At 49.4% G+C, this 23452-nt stretch overlaps 1 protein-coding gene across 2 annotated transcripts in view; it reads right to left on the bottom strand.

The window, feature by feature from the left end:
• The window catches only part of LOC140426462 (protein Niban 1-like), a 255171-nt gene that overhangs the window by 109619 nt on the left and 122100 nt on the right, over nt 1–23452 (bottom strand). Inside the window, exons 3-5 of one of the 2 annotated variants that reach the window (XM_072511270.1) lie at nt 16942–17073; nt 8174–8288; nt 2235–2399 (exon numbers count right to left, since the gene is read on the bottom strand). In XM_072511270.1, the coding sequence (XP_072367371.1) occupies nt 2235–2399; nt 8174–8288; nt 16942–17073 (412 nt within the window). Of the gene's footprint in view, nt 1–2234; nt 2403–8173; nt 8289–16941; nt 17074–23452 lie in introns of both variants that reach the window. The other variant, XM_072511269.1, reaches the window with a different exon arrangement.

Below are 23452 nucleotides of genomic sequence, written 5' to 3'. Positions count from 1 at the left end.
CTGATCCCAGTGTGAACTGGGCACCGCGGGATCCGCGCATGCGCAGTGGCACTGGCGCCAACACAAGCATGCACAGTGGCTCCCTCCTCCTCGCTGGCCCTGATGCAACATGGCGCAGGGCTACAGGGGCCGGCGCGGAAGAAAGGAGGCCACCAGCCAGAGAGGCTGGCCCGCCAATCGGTGGGCCCCGATTGTGGGCCAGGCCACATTGGAGGCCCCCCCCACCCCCGGGGGTCAGACCCCCCCCTCTCCCCACAGGCCACCCCCCGACCTTTCCACGCCGAGTTCCCGCCGGCTGAGAGCAGGTGTGGACGGCGCTGGCGGGACTCGGCGTTTTTACGACGGCCGCTCGGCCCATCCCGGGCCGAAAATCGGTGGGCCAGCCGCATAGAGCAGCCCCTGACCTGCGGTGCGCCAACCACGCCGGCGCCAAGGGTGCTGATTCTCCGCTCTGTGGTGCATCGCGTGCCAGCGTCGGGGCGGCGTGGCGCGATTTGCGCTGGTCGCGGGGATTCTCCGGCCCGGCCCATGATATCTCTGCCCATGATTTGAGGGTTATCAGGTATCATTGTGCAAAAAGGTTTAATTCCCAAGAGATTCTATCTCTGCCCATTATTTGAGGATTATCATATCAGATCAGCCATGATCTCATTGAATGACGGAGCAGACCCGATGGGTCAAATGGTCTACTTCCGCTCCTATATCTTATGTGTTTGCTTAAATTGTTGTTACCAGATTTGCTGGACTGGATTTTCATCCTTGAGCTGGGTGTGTGTGTGTGTTTATGTATGTGTGTGTGTATGCGGATGCGTGTGTGTCTGTGTTTTTGTGTGTGTGCACTGTTGTGTATCTTTTTGTCTATGTGCATCTTTGTATGTGTGTGTGCGTTTTTGTGTTTGTGTGTATGTATGTATGTGTGTTGGGGGGGGCAACTAACCCAGGAAAGTATTTCCAGGCAGCCAAAAGGGCTGCGGGTGCTGAAGAGGGGTTCCTCGATGACCAGAAGACCATAAGACATAGGAGCAGAATTAGGCCACTCGGCCCATCGAGTCTGCTCCGCCATTCAATCATGGCTGATATTTTCACATTCCCTTTCTCCTGCCTTCTCCCCATAACCCCTATTCCTCTTATTAATCAAGAACCTATCTATCTGTCTTAAAGACACGCCTCCTCAACCCTTACATGTCCCATGACCACGCCACTTCATGTCCCCCACTTATCCTGATGACCCCTTCTGCTTCGCATGCCAAGGAATGAACCCCCACTTTCACCCTATGGCCCTTCATGTCCCCCAGGAAAAGCTATGCCCCCACCCACCCCTATGGTCTGACATGCTATGCTATAGCACTTCCATGCTCATTCACCCATTTTACGATATATAGAACCAAGCTTTAAAAAAGTCATTCATTGCTAATGTTCCCCTTTCTTTAAAACATCTCCTTTTAATACAGTCCAATGACAGTCAATCATCTAGACCTTTAAGGTTTCAATAGCTGAACTCTCTTTATCTTGTGTAAATAAACATTGTGCAATTGACAGAAGAGACCAGGCAGCCTAAGCTGTCAATTGACCAATGGTTTCCCTGAGGTTCAGGTATTTCAGTACTCTAATGGATGTCTGGGCTCTCAATCAAAAACACATGGTGAGACTTGAAATGCATCAGGAGTCTTATGAAAATTCAGCCCGATATACCTGGGTCGGATTGTTTTTGGCTGCAGAATCATGGAATCATATAAGATAGAAGAAAACAATTCAGCTTCAGTCTAATTGTTTCTAACTGGTACAGGATGGAACTTCTCTCCTTAAAGATGTTATTTGCATTTTCAGTGAAGGCAGTTTCCCTTCTCCTTTTAAATGACATTTTAAGTTTCTATTTTCCTGTCAAAGGAAGAGTTTTGATGACTTCAACACAGCCTTACTCAATTTTTGCACGTGACAGTCATTGGAGAGTGATGCCATTTTCCTCATTGATATGACTCACATTACCCAGTCAACTTGACAGAAGTGTATTTTTGATCACCAGTAGAGAAAACCAACAAAAATGGATATTGTCCAATTTGTCATTAACCTACATTTGGAGTTTGTTTTAAAATACCATAAAACCTGCTAAAATCGGTCTTTACTGGAGTGGACCAAACCTATTGAATTTCACTGAAAGCAGGATTATGATGCTCAGAAGATTACTAGAATATCTTGACTCATAGATAGATTTTAGTTCACGTCAGCAAACTTACCATAATTGAGGTGCCGGATACAGTCATTTAGGACAGCCCCAAATCCCTGCTGCACCTCTTCATTCTCAAAACAGAAGTAACTATGCTTTCGGTAAGGGTGCCACAGATACACTGGGTATTGGGTGTGGTTAACGAGAAAGCTCTGGTTGCCATCTTTCCCATTGGCTGCTGAAATATAATCATAGAATTGTTTCATAAACATAGAATTAGGAGAGGAAGAGTAAATACAATAGCCATTTATGAATCACCAACTACAGTAACTTTTTTTTAAACTACAGTAACTTAAGTCCAACAAAACCTTTAATTGCTTTTTGTAGTGTGCAAAGTGCATGGGCCCTTTAAACATTTTAAAATGGTCGTACATGCCAGTAACTTAAAGGGGTCGACTTATGCATGGCATGCACGGAAAATGTCAGGTTGCTGTGTGGCCATGTGGCTGCAGTTTAGAGGGAGCATTGCTTATACCCCAGTCTGCCTTAGATCGTTCTCTCACATGTGAACTTTATGGTTCTTAGGTTTGTGAGTTTACACGTTCCCAATATCTAATAATACAACAGTGTAACCCGGATGTAACAATAGGACACATCTGGCATCTGAACTGCATATTGTGTCTGTCATACGCCCTGATGTGGATGCCTCCAATCTTTGAGCCTGAGATGAATAACAATTTTCAAAGATGTGGGTGTAGATTATCAACTTGCTATCTAAGCATTAAACTGGCATCACTGATCAACCTTGCATGGTTGAATCCACTGAATGCTCCTTAACTTTTGAACCGTTACTCATGAATAAAACAAAGACTTGCATTGAACTAGTGCTTTTCATGATCACCAGATGTCTCAAGAATACATAACAACCAATGAAGTACTTTTAAAATGCAGTCACTGCGGTAATATACCAAATATGGCAGCCAATCAGTGCACAACAAGCTCTTACAAACAGCAATGTGATAATGATCAGATAATCATTTTTTTTGTGGTGCTTTTTAAATTTAGAGTACTCAATTCTTTTTGTTCCAATTAAGGGGCAATTTAGCGTGGCCAATTTGCCTACCCTGCACATCTTTTTGGATTGTGGTGGTGAAACCCATGCAGACACGGGGAGAATATGCAAACTCCACACAGTGACCCGTAGCTGGGATCGAACCCGGGTCCACGGTGCCGTGAGGCAGCATGTTAACCACTGCGCCACCGTGCTGCCCACTTGATTTTGTGACGTTGATTGAATATTGGCTACGTCATCGGGGATACTTACCCTGCTCTTCTTTGAAACCGTACCATGAAGGGGGTAATGTGATGGCTTTGAAGGGGGAGGTGATGTCTGTGAAGGGGAGGGCGATGCCTGTGAAGGGGAGGGCATTGCCTGTGAAGGGGAGAGCGATGCCTGTGAAGGGGAGGGCAATGCCTGTGAAGGGGAGGGCGATGCCTGTGAAGGGGAGGGCGATGGCTGTGAAGGGGAGGGCAATGCCTGTGAAGGGGAGGGCAATGCCTGTGAAGGGGAGGGCGATGTCTGTGAAGGGGAGGGCGATGGCTGTGAAGGGGAGGGCAATGCCTGTGAAGGGGAGGGCGATGTCTGTGATGGGGAGGGCGATGCCTGTGATGGGGAGGGCGATGCCTGTGATGGGGAGGGCGATGCCTGTGATGGGGAGGGCGATGCCTGTGAAGGGAATGGTGATGCCTGTGAAGGGGAGGGCGATGGCTGTGAAGGGGAAGGCATTGCCTGTGAAGGGGAGGGCGATGCCTGTGATGGGGAGGGCGATGCCTGTGATGGGGAGGGCGATGCCTGTGATGGGGAGGGCGATGCCTGTGATGGGGAGGGCGATGCCTGTGAAGGGAATGGCGATGCCTGTGAAGGGAATGGTGATGCCTGTGAAGGGGAGGGCGATGGCTGTGAAGGGGAAGGCATTGCCTGTGAAGGGGAGGGCGATGCCTGTGATGGGGAGGGCAATGCCTGTGAAGGGGAGGGCGATGTCTGTGATGGGGAGGGCGATGCCTGTGAAGGGAATGGTGATGCCTGTGAAGGGGAGGGCGTTGCCTGTGAAGGGGAGGTCGATGTTTGTGAAGGGGAGGGCATTGCCTGTGAAGAGGAGTGCGTTGCCTGTGAAGGGGAGGGCAATGCCTGTGATGGGGAGGGCAATGCCTGTGAAGGGGAGGGCAATGCCTGTGAAGGGGAGGGCGATGTCTGTGAAGGGGAGTGCGTTGCCTGTGAAGGGGAGGGCATTGCCTGTGAAGAGGAGTGCGTTGCCTGTGAAGGGGAGGGCATTGCCTGTGAAGGGGAGTGCGTTGCCTGTGAAGAGGAGGGCAATGCCTGTGAAGGGGAGGGCAATGCCTGTGAAGGGGAGGGCAATGCCTGTGAAGGGGAGGGCATTGCCTGTGAAGGGGAGGGCATTGCCTGTGAAGGGGAGGGCATTGCCTGTGAAGGGGAGTGCGTTGCCTGTGAAGGGGATGTTGATGTTTGTGAAGGGGAGGGCATTGCCTGTGAAGGGGGCAGGCAATATCTGTGAAGGGGAGGGCGATGTCTGTGAAGGGGAGGGCGATGTCTGTGAAGGGGAGGACGATGCCTATGAAGGGGAGTGCGTTGCCTGTGAAGGGGATGTTGATGTTTGTGAAGGGGAGGGCATTGCCTGTGAAGGGGGCAGGCAATATCTGTGAAGGGGAGGGCAATGCCTGTGAAGCAGGAAAGCGATGCTTGGGAATGGGGTTGGGGGGGTTGGGGTGGGGTGATGCCTGTGAAGAGGGTTGAGGGGGGACAAAAACTGTGAAGGTTGGCGAGTGCCCCTCATGCTGCCGTGATGCTGTGGAGGCGGGTCACCCTGATACTTGTGGGACTCTTCTATGTCTATGTGGGGAGGGGGAGGCGTGGGAGGAACCTATATTTTAGATGGCACCCCGATCTCTCCGGCTCTATTGGGCCCCATCCCACCAGGATGATGGCATAAACCCCGTCCCCAGATTCTCTGTGCACTAAGTGGCTGTGTTTCTGGAGAAAATCACACCGGTTTTCAGTCTGAGTCTCACTCTGATAAATTTGGGGAAAATTAAGCCTGGGTGTCAACTTTGATTTTTGTCCTCAAGCCATAGCTGCTACCAAGTAAAACAATAAGTTGTGCTGACCTGCTCTGGATTAATGCACTGACGTTTACTACTTTAAATGGGTCTAAAAATGAAATAGACCAAAGTTCACAGAGGTTTGTTCATCATTCAGTTTACAATAAATTGCCACGGTTTCACGTTCCTTCTGAGCAGGCAATTCTTACTTATCCAGATGTGTTTTATCTCATGTATATTGAAAACTGGGATCTATACATCTGACTTTTCTTTTTTTTTATAAATATATTTTATTCAAATTTTTCGGCCAAACAAAACAATACAAAGGTTTTCCTTTTTACAACAATAAGACAATAGAAATAACAGTGACCGTTTTAACAAATAAATAAATAGTATATAAACTAAATGGCAACTGCCATAACAAAAATAATAACTCTCCAGATCAATCCAATATACATATCCAAGTACAACTATCTATACAAAAACACCCCTGAGGACCCACCCGAGCCCCCCCCCCCCCCCTGGGTTGCTGCTGTTGCCTTCCCATTTCCTTTATCGTTCTGCGAGGTAGTCAATGAACGGTTGCCACCGCCTGGTGAACCCTTGAGCCGAACCCCTTAGTGCGAACTTTATCCGTTCTAGTTTTATAAACCCTGCCATGACATTTATCCAGGTCTCCACGCCCGGGGGTTTGGCTTCCTTCCACATAAGCAATATCCTTTGCCGGGCTACTAGGGACGCAAAGGCCAAGACATCAGCCTCTTTCGCCTCCTGCACTCCCGGCTCCTCTGCCACCCCGAATATAGCCAACCCCCAGCCTGGCTCGACCCGGACCCCCACCACCTTTGAAAGCACCTTTGCCACCCCCACCCAGAACCCCTGCGGTACCGGGCATGACCAAAACATGTGGGTGTGGTTTGCTGGGCTTCTCGAGCATCTGCCACACCTATCATTCTACCCCAAAAAATTTACTGAGCCTTGCTCCGGTCATATGTGCCCTGTGCAAAACCTTGAATTGTATCAGGCTTAGCCTGGCGCACGAGGACGACGAGTTTACCCTACGTAGGGCATCAGCCCACAGCCCCTCCTCAATCTCTTCCCCCAGCTCTTCTTCCCATTTCCCCTTCAGCTCATCCACCATGATCTCCCCCTCGTCCCTCATTTCCCTGTATATATCCGACACCCTACCATCCCCCACCCATGTCTCTGAGATCACTCTATCTTGAATCTCCTGCGTCGGGAGCTGCGGGAATTCCCTCACCTGTTGCCTCGCAAATGCCCTCAGTTGCATATACCGAAATGCATTCCCTTGGGGACATCTGACTTTTCTGATCAATAATTGGTCAATGTATCTGTTGATTAAACTAGAAAGTATTCACAGCAGGCAAGCCATCTTGTCCTCAACATAAGGTGTGACAATCACCAATGACCTTGAGGGAGGTCTGGGATATGCCAATGAATTATTTGTCAGATTATAAAGTTGTGCGTGCTCATTTTAATTTGCATTAAACATGAATAATTTCTGCATCTTTTTGATGAAAAATTATCGAAAATCCTCAAAATTGACATATGCTGAAGTCCTGGGTACTGCAGACTTTGTCTACGCAAGGTGGACTCCACAAAATAGCCAAGGCACCTTCATCATTGTAAAATGTGATCGAACGGCCTTACCACGCCCGACTCGTTGACGCGGCAAGGCCGTTTAGTCTTGTGAGAGGCCTTTCGCTTGATTTGCTATGCTCAGAACACCTTCTGAGATCTAACGACATCTTGCCCTCACGGGTGTGTCCAGCTCAGATGGTGACAGGAAGAAATGGGCTTGCCATTTCAGAAGGGGTGCAGTTAAGAGTCAACATCTTCACTGTGTGGGTCTGCAGTCACATGTAGGCCAGACCGGGTAAGGACAGCAGATTTCCTTCCCTGAAGAGCAGTCGGCAATGGTTTCATGGTCATTTTTAGTTCCAGATTTTTAGTGAACTCAAATTTCACCATCTGCCCTGGTGGGATTTGAACCCGGTATCCAAGAGCATTACCCTGGGTCTCTGGATTACTAGTCTAGTGACAATACCACTACGCCATTGCCTCCCAATGCTGATTATTCTCTGTTCCAACTTCCCGAATACAGATTTTAGGATTTCAAATATGCAAAATCTACTGGTCTTTACCCCCATTTCCTTTGATCCCCTTCGCGCTAAGTGCTATATCTAACTGTTTCTTAAAAACATGCAATGCTTTGGCCTCAACTACTACGAATTCCACAGGTCAACCACTCTCTGGGTGAAGAAATGTCCCCTCTGTTCTGAATGGTCTACCCCATATCCTCAGACTGTGACCCCTGGTTCTTGACACAACCACCATTGGGAACATCCTTCCTGCATCTACCCTGCCTAGTCCTGTTAGAATTCTCTAGGTTTCTACAAGATTCCCCCCCATATTGGGCATCACGGTAGCATAGTGGGCTTCACAGCGCCAGCGTCCCAGGTTCGATTCCCAACTTGGGTCACTGTCTGTGCGGAGTTTGCACGTTCTCCCTGTGTCTGTGTGGGTTTCCTCCGGGTGCTCCGGTTTCCTCCCACAAGTCCCAAAAGACGTGCTGTTAGGTAATTTGGACATTGTGAATTCTCCCTCCGTGCCCCCGAACAGGCGCCGGAATGTGGAGACTAAGGGATTTTCACAGTAACTTCATTGCAGTGTTAATGTAAGCCTCCTTGTGACATTAAAGATTATTATTATTATTTTATTGAAAAGTCACCAAGGTTTCCAGCACCTGAAAACATGAACACTGTTGCTGCTTGGGTGATGCATGTTTTCTAGTCCAGAACGACATGAACCTAGTTTGATTTGTGCTGAGACAGTTGTGGATATCAAAATGCCCAAAAATGTGCCACTCACCACTTGGGTCAGGGAAATATTTGTCCACCAATAAGGCATATTCAATCATAGATGTCAGCACTCTGTAACCAGTTGGAATCAGCTTATATTTTGGATCACCTCCTTTCTGATGGACCTACAGGTATACACAACATAGAAAGAGAAATCAGCTCCCACAGCAACTCTATAACGCTCTACTAAAAATTTGTATTGAGACAATTATTTACATACACAAACCTTTTCTATGTTCCATAGGAAAACTACTTAAGGGGTGGCAAACTCCCTTATTGTTGGAATTGTCTTGATATTTTTATTGAAATAAATGATCGTTATCTTAAGCAAAGTTAATTTGCAGATTAGGTCAATGTGGACTTTCAAGTTGGGTGCCATTAAAGTTACAGGTCCAGGCCTGTAACATTCCTTGCAGTGTGATGCAGGCACCAGATTGGTCACTGTCTGTGTAGAGTTTGTACATTCTCCCCGTGTCTGCGTTAGGTTAGGTTATGGGGTTACGGGGATAGGGCGAGCTGGACAGGGGCGTGGACATGGGTAGAGTGCTCATTCAAAGGGCCGGTGCAGACTCGATGAGCTGAATGGCCTCCTTCTGCAAGAGTGTATGATTCTATTCTATGATAAGATTGGCACCCCACTGCAGCTCTCTGGATGTTTCCAGAGCGAGTGAACAAGTGAGGCTAGTTTAGGGGGAAAGGAACGGACGCTGGGCAAGGATGAGGGTTAACTGGCACCAGGCCAGGAGATAATCGCTGAGTCTTATTATAAAACACTGATATTTTGGGGGAGATATCCAGTGGTTCCTTTATGGATCATTAGCTTGTCTTCTCAACACGCTCAAAAGGTGGGACTGGCATGTTTCATGCCTGCTTTGCCCATTTTGCTTGAATGTTGTAATCTGAGGGCCACAACAGGTGAAGGTCCATGTAACTTTTTCTTCTGAGGAACATAGTTCATACATACCGAAGGGTTACAAAGTTTATTGTAAAGAGAGAGACTATGTAGTGTGCAATGCTACAGGTAAACGAATCAAGTACAAGTTGCATTCAATGAATGAGATAAGATGCAACAGGGGACTGTTGGGCCAGGAATGATGTGCATTTTAATGCACATCAACTTTATTTTCATAACTTGTACCAACTAACAATCACAAATGATCAACGAAGGGAGTCCTGACCAACATTTACTCATTGAAATGAGTGCCTGATAGAAATAATTGAGGAAAAGATGAGGGAATGAAGATGGAAAGGAAACAATCGGGAGCTAATGTTACAAAACTGATTTTTATTTAGGTATTGTATGATCAGCCAGTGGGAAAGTAAAGCAGTTCACATTATTTCATTGTAAAAGATGTAATCAGTCCTATTCATATGTCACATGATGACCTCTCAAAGTTGTTGACTGTTGACTTGGCCAAAGTTAACAAAAGTACAGTCTTATTTCTGCTGCAATGTGCACATGACCGGACTGGCCTTTGAAGGCTGTGGTAAACAAATGGTGCTTGTAATTGATTATCCTACACTAGTTCACGGACTTTGTGGCTCTTTGCACCAAAACCTGCGGTGATTACAAGTCCGAAACAGTACGACAGTCTCTACAAAGAGCTTGGGACCTGTTTGAACAGGGCAAGTCAGTGTATACCTTTTAAACCACTCAGATTGAAGAATCCTCACTGAGCCACACAGAGTCTCAACCAGGAAGTATCATTGGGAATAGTTAATTCAATGTCAAATCATAAAAAGGCAAAATGAAAAAATGGATCAAGAGTAACACACCCTTGATTTACGGAGTAAATGGATGACTTGTTTAAGTGTTTGAAATATTTTGTTCAGCTGCACACACTTTGAACTTCTCTGCTCATATGACAGACGACAGTTTTCCTGCTGTAATACAGGTAGAATCCAGCAACCTCAGGACTGTACAAGTCTGTGCTGGATCTCAGAACTTTGCTGGTTTTCCAAGAGCAAAGGTCTCCTTGCAGGCACGGATGACCGGCAATGATGTGATGTCGTGCAGGCGTACGACCTCCGGGGAGTTCGAAAAATAGTCTACAATCAGAACATAGTCCCTGCCGAGCGCATGGAACAGGTCAACGCCTACCTTAGACCAAGGGGACGAGACCAACTCATGGGGCTGTCGGTTCTCACGTTGTTGGGCCGGCTGGAACCGCTGACAGGTGGGGCAGTTGAGCACTGTGTTGGCGATGTCCTCATTGATGCCGGGCCAGTACATAGTCTCTCGGGCCCTCCGTCGGCACTTCTCCACGCCAAGATGGCCCTCGTGTAGCTGTTCCAAAACGAGCTGGTGCATGCTGTGCGGGATCACGATGCAGTCCAGCTTCAGGAGGACACTATCGACTACTGCCAGATCGTCTCTGATATTGTAGAACTGCGGGCATTGGCCCTTGAGCCACCCGTCCGTCATGTGGCGCATGACACACTGTAGTAGGGGGTCAGCTGCAGTCTGTGGATAAGGCCTTCATCCGTGGCCGGCAGATTGGAGGCCGTGAAGGTCACATGGGCATCAACATGGCAGACGAACCCCTCTGGGTCACACGGGGTGTTGACTGCCCTGGACAGAGCGTCGGCTATGATCAGGTCCTTGCCCGGGGTGTATAGGAGCTGGAAATTGTACCGCCGGAGTTTAAGCAGAAGGCGCTGGAGGCAAAGGGTCATATCATTCAGGTCTTTTTGTATAATGTTGACCAGCGGGCGATGGTCGGTCTCGACAGTGAATTGAGGGAGGCCGTACACGTAATCATGAAATTTGTCGACCCCAGTCAACAGGCCCAGGCACTCCTTTTCGATCTGCGCGTAGCGCTGTTCCGTGGGGGTCATGGCACGTGACGCATATGCAACGGTGGCCCATGATGAGGCCTCATCGTGTTGCAGGAGCACCGCCCCAATGCCAGATTGGCTGGAATCCGTTGAAATTTTTGTTTCCTTCATGGGATCAAAAAATGCCAATAACTGGGCCGTGGTAAGCTCCTCCCATTCGCGCTCGTGGGCGGGAAGCCATTGGAAGTCTGTCGTCTTCCTGACCAGGTTCCGGCGAGCTGTCGTATTGGAGGCGAGGTTGGGGATGAACTTCCCCAGGAAGTTGACCATGCCCAAAAATCGGAGGACCGCCTTCTTATCCGCTGGCTTCTGCATGGCCGTGATGGCTGCCACCTTGTCCGCATCCGGCCGCACACCCAACCGGGAGATGTGGTCCCCTAGGAACTTGAGTTCCGTCTGGCCGTAGGAACATTTGGCTCTGTTGAGGCGAAGGCCTTGGTCCCGTATTCGTTTGAAAACGCGCTGGAGGCGACTGATATGCTCCTGCGGGGTGGTGGACCAAATGATGATGTCGTCAACATAGACGCGCACACCCTCAATGCCCTCCATCATTTGTTCCATGATCCGGTGGAATACGTCTGATGCCGCTATAATCCCAAACGGCATCCTGTTGTAGCAGTATCTACCAAACGGGGTATTAAAGGTACACAGCTTTCTGCTGGACCTGTCTAGTTGAATTTTCCAGAATCCATTTGAGGCGTCAAGTTTGGTGAAGATGTTGGCCTGAGCCATCTCGCACGTGATCTCCTCGTGCTTGGGGATAGGGTAATGCTCTCTCATTATGTTGCGATTCAGATCCTTTGGGTCAATGTAGATCTCGGAGCTCGCCGGAAGGCTTCTTTACGCACACCATGGAACTGACCCAGTCGTTTGGCTCTGTCACTCTGGAGAGCACTCCTTGGTCCTGGAGGTCCTGCAGCTGCTGATTGAGGCGGTCCTTGAGGGGTGCTGGGACTCGGCAAGGTGCATGAACCACAGTCTTGTTTGAGCAGGATTTTGTAAGTGTATGGAAGCATGCCCATGCCTTCGAAAACGTTGTGGGGCTGGTCAATGGTGGCATTGAGTTGCGCCCTGAAGTCCGCATCCTGGAAGGTAGACGTGTCCTCTGGAGAGAGAGAGTGTACTCGTTGAACGAGGTTTAGGAGTTTGCACGCCTGTGCGCCTAGCAGAGAGTCCTTCGAGGAGCTCACGATCTCGAAGGGAAGGATGGCTTTTCGCGAGTTGTGCGTCACTTCGAGTTGGCATGAACCGGTAGCAGGAATGATGTTGCCATTGTAGTCCACTAGTTGGCAGGTCGACGGAAGAATGGTTGGTTTAACCCCAAGGGTCTGAAAGGCTGACCACGCTAGGAGATTAGCGGAAGCACCAGTGTCCAGGCGGAATCATATCTGGGATCGGTTGACCGTCAGGGTGGCACACCACTCGTCGTCCGGATCAATGCTGTGCACCGACAGCGGCTGGTGGTTTTGATTCGGGGACAGCCTGTTCTTTGTTATAACAGCGACTCGAAAAGGCTCCCTCGCGTCCTCGGTGTCACTGGTCTGCGGGAAGTCGGAATCGGACTCGGTTTGGGCGTAGGTAACTGCTTGTTGCAGGGTTCTTCGGAGGTTTATTTCATGTCCTGGTTCAATTTGAGGCATTGTGCTGTCATTCCAGGTGAAGGAAGATTGTTTTACAGCTTTAAAAGATTTTTTTCTTTGATTTGGGACGTTTCACCATTAAATGGGCGTGGTCCGGGGCCTCTGACATGATGACGTGCGTGACGTAGCACGTAGGAGGCGTTTGCACATGCGCAGATCGCAGTTCCTTTACTGATGGCCGTTTTCGTGATTGCGCATGTGCGGCCTTGCACAACTGCGTAAGTGCAGTCCCTTTAGAAAGATGGCCGCCGACCAAAATCATTCTCTGCTCCGGGATTTCGGCCTCGAGGTGAGTACTGGCGCTTCTCTTACCTTTCCTTGCTGGTTGGAGTGTGTTTTCCTCACAGTATTTGCCGAATTTGTCCAGGACTGCCTGGAAGTCGCTCCTGTTTTGCCCCTTGGAGAACTTGAATTTTTTTTTTAAATAAACAATTTTATTGAGGTATTCTTTTGGCATTATAAACAGTTACAGCTAACAGAAATGTGCAAACATCAATATAAAACCATCAATATAAAACCACTACTTCAATCAAACCATACTGCACATGCCCGCTCCTCTCCCCTAGACACTACCCGCCTATTTATCCCTCCTACTCTACCCCAATCTCCCCCCTCTTCCTCCCTCCCCTCCCCTCCCCTGCTGGCGTTCACTCTCCCGCGAAGAAGTCGATGAATGGTTGCCACCTTCGGGCGAACCCCAGTACAGATCCCCTCAAGGCGAACTTAATTTTTTTCCAAACCCAGAAACCTTGACATATCCGAAAGCCATAGTTCGGTCGTCGGGGGTTTTGAGTCCCTCCATGCCAGCAGTATTCGCCGCACCGGGGACATGACTCCTGCAAATCCCTCCCAGTACCCCCTAAGCGTAGGACATGCCCAAAATATGTGAACATGGTTCGCTGGTCCTCCCGCGCATCTAGCGCACTTGTCCTCTACCCCAAAGAATTTGCTCATCCGAGCTACTGTCACGTGGGCCCGGTGAACAACCTTAAATTGAATCAGGCCAAGCCTGGCACATGTTGCGGTTGAATTTACCCTACTCAGAGCTTCCGCCCACAGCCCGTCCTCCATCTCCCCACCGAGCTCCTCCTCCCATTTGAGATTCAGTTCCTCCATCTGGGACTCTTCCCCCTTCATGAGCACCTTGTAGATATCGGAGACTCTACCCTCTCCTCCTTCTACTCTAGAGACTATTCTGTCCTGGATCCCAATTGGCGGGAGGAGTGGGAAGGATGGGACCTGTCTGCGTACAAAGTCCCGCATCTGTACCTAAGTACCTAAAGTCATTTCCCCTTACCAGCCCAAATTTCTCCTCCAAGCCCCTCAGACTCGCAAAGCTCCCCTCCAGGAACATATCGCCCACCCTCCCCACCCCCACCCGCCGCCATGTTCGAAACCCTCCATCCATGTTCCCGGGGGCGAATTGATGGTTATCACATATTGGAGCCCAGACAGATGCACCCATCCCCCTCACATGCCTTCTCCACTGGCCCCATATCCGCAGGGCCGCCCCCACTACCGGGCTGGTGGAGTACCTGGCCGGCGACAGCACTTGGGGAGCCGTGACCAGGGCTGCCAAACTGGTGACCCTGCACGAAGCCGCCTCCACTCGCTCCCAGATAGACCCCGTACCCACCATCTACTTCCTTATCATGGCTATGTTAGCCGCCCAGTAGTAGTTGATCAGACTCGGCAATGCCAGTCCCCCCTCGCTACGGCTCCTTTCAAGCATCATTTGAGATTTTCCCGCGGGGATTTTCCCGCCCAGACAAAGCTCATGATGATTTTGCCAGTCCTTTTGAAGAAGGATTAAGGTTAAGGATTAAGGACTAAGCTTAGGGACGGTGGGAACTTGAATTTTTAAAAGATTTCTTCTGCTCTGGCACCGGCGATGGTGAGGAGAAGCTCTGTTTTTTCAGGATCGGCCGGGTCTTCTAGTTCGGCTGCCAGCAGGGAGATTTCAAACTTTTGCCGGGATGCACGCCAGTTTTCGCGGAGATCGGCGTGGCACTGGTACTGCTGCGGAACCCGGATCTTGAACATCTTGCCTGGTATCGTTGCTGGTTGTCACTGTACGCTGAGGTATGGCTATCTGGACTGAACCAGTTCACTCCTGGTATCATGATGTGTTGGGTGTTCTGGATCACAAACAGGTCACCAACACTTGAAGTGGTGCAACTCTATTTTATTATAAGGTTAACTATATTAACATACTTGAACTGTGGGTAAATGCAATACCAGCTTTAACTGTTGACCCTTGCCTAGTCCTAACAAGGTGATGCACTCAGCACATGGTGAATGTCTGTGTTGCAGGCTGTGAGCTCTGTGCTCCGAGCTGGCTGCTACTAGAATGAGCGGGAACTCTCCTGTCCCCTGTCTTTATAGTGCGTGTGCTCTCACTGGTGATTGGCTGCGGTGTTGTGTATGCTGATTGGTCCCACTGCATGTCCATCAGTGTGTGTGTGTGTGTCTGCACCATAATATACTGGTGTATATTATGACAGTTAACATGCAGGTTCAGTTGGTAGGGGGGTGGCACGGTAGCACAGTTGGCAATGTTGCATCACAGCTCCAGGGTCCCAGGTTCGATTCCTGGCTTGGATCACTGTGCAGAGTCTGCACGTTCTCCCCTTGTCTGCGTGGGTTTCCTCCGGGTGCTCCGGTTTCCTCCCATAATCCAAAGATGTGCAGGTTAGGTGGATTGGCCATGCTAAATTGCCCTTAGTGTCCAAAAAGGTTAGGTGGGGTTGCTGGGTTAAGGGGATAGGGTGTAGGTGTGGGCTTGGGTAGGGTGCTTGTTCCAAGGGCTGGTGCAGACTCGATGGGCCAAATGGCCTCCTTCTGCACTGTAAACTGTATGAGTTAGACAGATGCAATGTTAGCATTCATGTCAAGAGGGCTAAAATACAAGCGCAGGGATGTACTTCTGAGGCTGTATAAGGCTCTGATCAGACCCCATTTAGAATAGTGTGAGCAGTTTTGGGCCCCGTATCTAAGGAAGGATGTGCTGGCCTTGGAGAGGGTCCAGAGCAGGTTCACAAGAATGATCCCCGGAATGAAGGATTTGATCATGCGAGGAGCGGTTGAGGACTCTAGGTCTGTACTCGATGGAATTTAGAAGGATGGGGGGAGGGAGGGGATCTCATTGAAACTTACGGAATACTGCAAGGGCTAGATAGGGAGGATGTTTCCACTAGTAGGAGAAACGAGAAACCGAGGGAATAGCCTCAGACTGAGCGGACGATCCTTCAGAACAGAGATGAGGAGGAATTTCTTCAGCCAGAGGGTGGTGAATCTGTGGAATCCATTGCCGCAGAAGGCTGTGGAGGCCAAGTCATTTAGTGTCTTTATGACAGAGAGAGAAACGTTTTTGATTAATAAGGAGATCAGGAGTTATGGGGAGAAGGCAGGAGAATGACCCATCAGCCATGATTGAATGGCAGAGCAGATTTGATGGGCCGAATGGCCTAATTCTGCTCCTATGTCTTATGGTCTTATTGCGAACAATATTTCAATTAAAAAACGTTTTTAAAATCAAGTAGCTCAAATGGAGATCGTCATGTGCAATTCAAGATGCTGTATTTAATTTGGTTTTGCTCATTGTCAGTACCATTATTCTACCACCAGCTATCTGCCAACACAAATTTATGAGTATTATTTGTAAAAGAGAAGCCCCTTTAACTACAAAGGGTTTTGGGGCCATCAAACACCACTGATGAAATGATGCCAGTAAGATAAAACTTATGACCAGCGTAACCCATTGATTCCATGCACTACTGCTGCTTGGGTACTACAAAGTATGAGATCTCTAATTACAAGTATAGAATCTTTTTTTAAAATTTAGAGTACCCAATTCATCTTTTTCTAATTAAGGGGCAATTTTAGCGTGGCCAATCCACCTAGCCAGCACATTTTTGGGTTGTGGGGGCGAAACCCACGCAAACACGGGGAGAATGTGCAAACTCCACACAGACAGTGACCCAGAGCCGGGATCGAACCTGGGACCTCGGCGCCGTGAGGCCACAGTGCTAACCCACTGCGCCACCTTGCTGCCCACAAGTTAGAATCTTGCTGAGTGCACCCAAAGAGTTGGCTCGTTGTGGAGATCAAAGCAAACCTTTAATAAGAAAGAAAAATAAAGATAAGGATCTCACACAGTGAGGTGTTATATTTACAAAGAAAGCCTGCAACCCTGCAATTGTCAATTGTGCACTCATTGAACTTTACATTTTGTCACAACTGCGCTGCACTACTTGTGTGTAAATGGCAAACCAACAAGCAGGACAAAAAAGTTACTGACCTCCTTGTTTTCATAGCACTCGATGCTGTTGTCATTCTTTATGACAATATGTCGGTCTTTCCATTTCTTTAACTCTTCCACATATTGTGTGACTTCCTGTTTATGTACCACTTTCCCAGTTCCCTTTGGTTCCTGTAAAGTAACATGTAAGTTGTAAAGTATCATTCCGATACAAGCCCCCTCTGCATCTCAAATTGCAGACTGTCTACCTGCCCTTTTACTTCAGGCCGGGCAGATGAAGAAAAAGAGGAACTATAACAAAATAGAAAAAAACGGAGCAACTCCCACAGCTATCTCGAAAAGATAGAGCCAAAATTACAGAAACTAATCCCTGCGACATAGCATTATCGTCTAGGTTTTTTAAATTCTGGAAACAATCTCATTCCTCTCGAGGAATAATTCCAAATAAACATTAATCATTTTGATAAAGGCTGAAGCACGCAAATAAGTGCAAGAGATCATGATAACAATTGCTTTGACTGCTAACATGTATGGTTCTTGAAATGTGGTTGTGAAGATTTCCACTTCAGTATTTCTAGTGAAACCACAGACTTGTTCAAAACATTTCATTAGAAATACCCTGAAGAGGGAGTCTTCACCAGCAAATTTACAACATTACAACACAGAGCAAGGAGAAGCATGTTTATCCTCTATAGTTGGACCCTCAACCCGTTTTCTATCCAAGATAAAAATCAGAAGTTGGATGGATTTCCATTAGTGTGAATTGCCCAGCCCAAGCTTAATGGGGCAAAAATGTTTTTCAGCGCAGTCTCAAGTCCATTCATTTATCCAATTACTCAGGCACAGATTCCAATTAATCGGGAATCAACCCCTGATGACTCTTCCAGCATAATTAATTGCCTTCTGCTACAGTGGATGTTGGACCCAATACAATCAGGTGAAGAACAAGAAGAACAACAACAACTTGCATTTATAAATATTGCAGTCAATCAATTATTTTAAGCATAGTCGCACCTGTAGTATACCCAAATACAGCCGCTAATCCACTGCAATATACTGACAGATAAATGATCACCAAGTAGATTAACGAATAAACGGTTTATTGAAGTAAGTAACTATATACAGAGAGTGAGATAAAGGCTACCCCAAACTCCTAAATAACTGGCAAACCCGCGCTCCGCTCCCAGGGATCTGGCCCAATTGGTCGGTCGGGTCACATGACCCTACCGGAACGCGCCCCCTTAAAGGTGCAGGCTACCACACCTACACAGAGCAATGGCCTTCAAAAAGCAATGACATAAATGATCATAAATGCTCGCTATTTTTAAGTGGTTCCATGTGATCATTGAAATCTATTTGGGAAGATAAAATCAGGCCTCAAAGTGAACAAAAAGCAAAATATTGCGGATGCTGGAAATCTGAAATTAAAGCAAAAGTTGCTGGAAAAGGTCTGGCAGCATCTGTGGAGAGAGAGAGAGAGAGAGAGAGGGTGGAATTTTCCAGCCCTTTCCGCCGGTGGGATCTTCCAGGCCCACCAAAGTCAATGGACGTTTGGCTAGTTGGCCGCATCCACTGCAGGAAAATCACACCCAACATTTTGAGTCCGGATGACTGTTGTTCAAAGCTCATCACTAGACAGAGATGTACTGTTAAAGGTGTTTACTTCCTCAGAGTACAGAACTCGCACAGTACCACACTGAAAAATGTCAGCCCAGAATGTGTCCTCAGGTCTCAGGCTTGGGGCTTGAACCCAATGATATTGTTATAATCCCCATGAGAACTATGGCGACGGACCAATTATCCCCCTGTGAGCCTCATAGAATATTATCTTCCCCACTGAGGACCATGGGCCCATCAGCAGAGTAAATTGACTCTAGCATAAAAGCTGGCCCAGATGAGAGCCGAGTATGAGTAGGCCCGGCTGGGACCAGGCGTGTATATCGCTTACTTTTGTAATTAAACAAGTTTCTTTATGCCTCTCGTTTTGGACTCCTTGTGGCCACTAAATTGGTGACAAGGGCAAAGGTGGAGCTACAGTAAACGCTGCTAACCTTTGAAAGCACAGTCATCTCCTACTGCACTACCAGAATAAGGCTTGCACTGATTTCAAAATGTCACTCTTTGGGAGACTTGATGTGTTTGATGCAGACGTGGAAGATTGGTACCAAGACGCAGAGCGTATGCACTACCTTTTCATGGTTAACGCGATAACAGGTGTTGAGCAACAGACAGTAATACTCATGACTGCCTGTGGAGCCCCCATTTTCAGCGTGATAAAAAGCCCCACGTACTCTGTAGCCCCGGACTCCAAGACCTTTGAAGATCTGGTTACAATAGTGGCAAACCGACTTCCGGTTGCGGCGATGCACTGCTAAGCCGCACGTTTCGGCAGCTCCCGTTCTAACGGACTTTTGGGCTCTTTTCGGGAGCCCCAACGGAAATTTTTTCAGACCAAACCCAGTGTGGGGTTACGGAGGAAGGTGTCCCCCCGGGTGTGTATGGAAAGGACCAGTGGCAGTGGCCAGATTGCGAAGGATCCTTTGGAGCAGCGGCAGAGAAGAGAAGAAGCAAAATGGCGGCGGATGGAGCCCAGACGACATGGGGCCCGGACCAGCAGGAATTCCTCCAACGGTGTGTGGAGGAACTAAAGAAGGAGGTGCTGGCGCTGATGTTATTGGCAATCGCTGAGCTGAAAGAAACACAAAAGGCCCAGGCGATAGAGCTCCGTGGGGTGAAGGCAAAGGCAGCCGAAAACGAGGATGAGATACAGGGCCTTGTGGTAAAAACAGAGACGCATGGTGCGCTGCATAAGAGGTGTATCGAAAGGCTCGAAGCCCTGGAGAACAGCTCAAGGAGGAAGAACCTCCGGATTCTAGGCCTCCCCGAAGGAATGGAGGGAGCTGACGTTGGGGCTTATGTGAGCACGATGCTCCATATGCTAATGGGAGCTGAGGCCCCCTCGGACCCCCTGGAGGTGGAAGGGGCTCACCGGGTCCTTGTGAGAAGACCAAAGGCTGGAGAACTACCAAGGGCAATAGTGGTGAGATTTCACCGCTTCACGGACAGAGAGGCTGTCTTGAGCTGGGCTAAGAAGGTACGGAGTAGCAGGTGGGAGAATGCGGTGATACAAGTGTATCAGGACTGGAGCGTGGAGGTGGCGAGAAGGAGGGCGAGCTTTAATCGGGCCAAGGCGGTGCTTCACAGGAAGAAAATGAAATTTGGGATGCTGCAGCCGGCGCGATTGTGGGTCGCGCATCAGGGCAAGCACTACTACTTCGAAATAGCGGATGAGGCATGGACCTTCATCCAAGAAGAGAAACTGGACTAGAACTGAGGGACTGATGTTGGGGGGGAGACAACAAGGTTGTTGTACAGAAGTGTAAATTGGGGAATGGGAGGTTTATAGTATTGAAACGATAGACGGGGAATTTTTCTCCTCTTGATGGGGGGACAAGGAGAAATGTGGGCGCCGGTGGAAAAAGGGACTGAGAGGGGGGATGGGGAATTAGGGAGCTGCGCCATAGGGGGCGGGGCCGATAGGAAAGTGCGGGGTTTTTCCCGCGCTATGGAGATGATGGCGGGAAGATAGGCACAGGAAGGAAGAGAGTTCCACGCACAGGGGGGTCAAGGAGAGAACGGGGGAAGCCGGGGTCAGTTAGAGTTAGCTGACTTTCGGAAGCATCATGGGGGGAGTAACCATGCTAGATGGGGATCTAGCGGGGGGGGGGGGGGATTAACTGGGTTGCTGCTGCTGAGAGCAAGGGGGAGCTGGGAAGAGAAGAGGTGGTCGGGACGGAAAGGCGCCGCCTGGGGGATGGGTGGGTGCGCCGGACCCGGACGGAGGGCTGGCCTAGAATAGGGGATGGCTAGTCGGCGGGGGGGGGTGGCCCCCCAATCCGGCTGCTCACGTGGAATGTGAGAGGCCTGAATGGGCCGATTAAGAGGGCCCGAGCGTTCGCGCACTTAAAAAGACTGAAGGCGGATGTAGTCATGCTTCAGGAGACGCATCTAAAGGTGGCGGATCAGGTTAGGTTAAGGAAAGAATGGGTGGGACAGGTGTTCCACTCAGGGTTGGACGCGAAAAATAGGGGGGTGGCGATATTGGTGGGGAAACGGGTGTCGTTTGAGGTTAGGAATATAGTGGTGGATAACGGGGGTAGATACGTGATGGTGAGTGGTAGATTGCAGGGAAAAGAGGTCGTGCTGGTAAATGTATATGCCCCGAACTGGGATGACGCGGGATTTATGAAGCAGATGCTGGGACGTATCCCGGACCTGGAGGTGGGAAGCCTGGTAATGGGTGGGGGATTTCAATACTGTGCTGGATCCAGGGCTAGACCCGTCTAGATCCAAGGCCGGCAGCGGCCAAGGTGCTCAGGGGGTTCATGGAGCAAATGGGGGAAGTGGATCCGTGGAGATTTGCTAGGCCGTTGGCCAAAGAGTTCTCCTTTTTCTCCCATGTCCACAAGGTATACTCCCGGATAGATTTCTTTGTTTTGTGTAGGGCACTGATCTCGAAGGTGGCAGGAACGGAGTACTCGGCCATAGCCGTTTCAGACCATGCCCCGCACTGGGTGGATCTGGAATTAGGAGAGGAGAGGATGCAGCGCCCACTCTGGCGACTGGATGTGGGACTATTGGCGGATGAGGGGGTCTGTGGAAGGGTGCGGGGGTGTATTGAGAGATACCTGGAGGTCAATGACGATGGTGAGATCCAGGTGGGGGTAGTATGGGAAGCGCTGAAGGTGGTGGTTAGGGGACAGTTGATCTCCATTAGAGCCCACAAGGAGAAACAAGAGGGCAAAGAAAGGGAGAGATTAGTGGGGGAGATTTTGAGGGTGGATAAAAGATATGCGGAGGCCCCGGACGAAGGACTATATAGAGAGAGGCGAAGACTTCAGACGGAGTTCGACCTGCTGACCACTGGAAAGGCAGAGGCACAGTGGAGGAAGGCACAGGGGATGAGATATGAGTATGGGGAAAAGGCGAGCCGGCTGCTGGCCCACCAACTTCGCAAGAGGATAGCGGCGAGGGAGATTGGGGAAGTTAGGGATGAAACGGGAACTACGGAGCGGAGAGCAGGGAAGGTAAATGAGGTGTTTAAGACCTTTTATGAGAGGCTATACAAGTCCCAACCCCCGGAGGGAAAAGAGGGAATGCAACAGTTTCTGGATCAACTAAGGTTCCCGAGGGTGGAGGAGCAGGAGGTGGCAGGTCTGGGGGTGCCAATTGAGGTGGATGAGGTGACTAAAGGGCTGGGGAATATGCAGGCAGGGAAGGCCCCGGGACCAGAAGGGTTCCCGGTGGAATTTTACAGGAAATATGTGGACTTGTTGGCCCCGCTGCTGGCGAGAACCTTTAACGAGGCCAGAGAAGGGGGGACTCTACCCCCGACAATGTCGGAGGCGACGATATCACTAATCCTGAAGCGGGATAAAGACCCGCTGCAATGCGGGTCATATAGGCCTATCTCGCTCCTGAATGTAGTAGCCAAGTTGCTGGCAAAAGTGCTGGCGACGAGGATTGAGGATTGTGTCCCGGCGGTGGTGCATAAAGACCAGACAGGGTTTGTAAAGGGGAGACAACTCAATGTCAATGTTCGACGGCTGTTGGGGGTGATAATGATGCCCCAGTGGAGGGGGAGGCAGAGATAGTGGCAGCGATGGATGCAGAGAAGGCATTCGATAGGGTAGAGTGGGAGTATTAATGGGAGGTGTTGAGGAGGTTTGGGTTCGAGGAGGGGTTTGTCAGTTGGGTCAGACTCCGATATGGGGCCCCAGTGGCAAGTGTAGTCACAAACCGGCAAAGATCGGAGTATTTCCGGCTACACAGGGGAACAAGGCAGGGGTGTCCTCAGTCCCCATTACTGTTCGCATTGGCAATTGAACCACTGGCCATAGCGTTGAGAGACTCTAAGAAATGGAGGGGGGTGGTTAGAGGGGGAGAGGAACATCGAGTGTCACTCTACGCAGATGACCTACTGCTATATGTGGCGGATCCTGTAGAGGGGATGACAGAGGTTATGCAGATATTGAGGGAGTTTGGAGATTTTTCAGGATACAGGCTAAATATGGGGAAGAGTGAGCTTTTCGTAGTACACACCGGGGATCAGGGAAGAGGGATAGACGGCCTGCCGTTAAAGGAGAGCGGAAAGGATATTTGGGGATTCAGGTAGCCAGGAGCTGGGGAACTTTACACAAACTCGATCTGACACGGCTGGTGGAGCAGATGGAGGAGGATTTCAAGAGGTGGGATATGCTGCCGCTCTCATTGGCGGGCAGAGTACAGGCGGTCAAGATGATGGTCCTCCCAAGGTTTCTTTTTGTGTTTCAATGTCTCCCCATTTTGATCACTAAGGCCTTTTTCAAGAAAATAGACAGGAGCGTTATGAGTTTTGTGTGGGCAGGGAAGACCCCGAGGGTAAGGAGGGGGTTCCTGCAGCGTAGCAGGGACAGAGGGGGACTGGCGTTGCCGAACCCAGACAACTACTACTGGGTCGCCAATGTGGCGATGGTTTGTAAGTGGATGAAGGAGGGAGAGGGGGCGGCGT

The sequence above is a fragment of the Scyliorhinus torazame genome, chromosome 7, assembly GCF_047496885.1.
Source record: "Scyliorhinus torazame isolate Kashiwa2021f chromosome 7, sScyTor2.1, whole genome shotgun sequence".
NCBI classification, from domain to species: Eukaryota; Metazoa; Chordata; class Chondrichthyes; order Carcharhiniformes; family Scyliorhinidae; genus Scyliorhinus; species Scyliorhinus torazame.
Note: the sequence above shows the minus strand (reverse complement) of the source record. Positions and strands in the feature narration are given on the sequence as shown.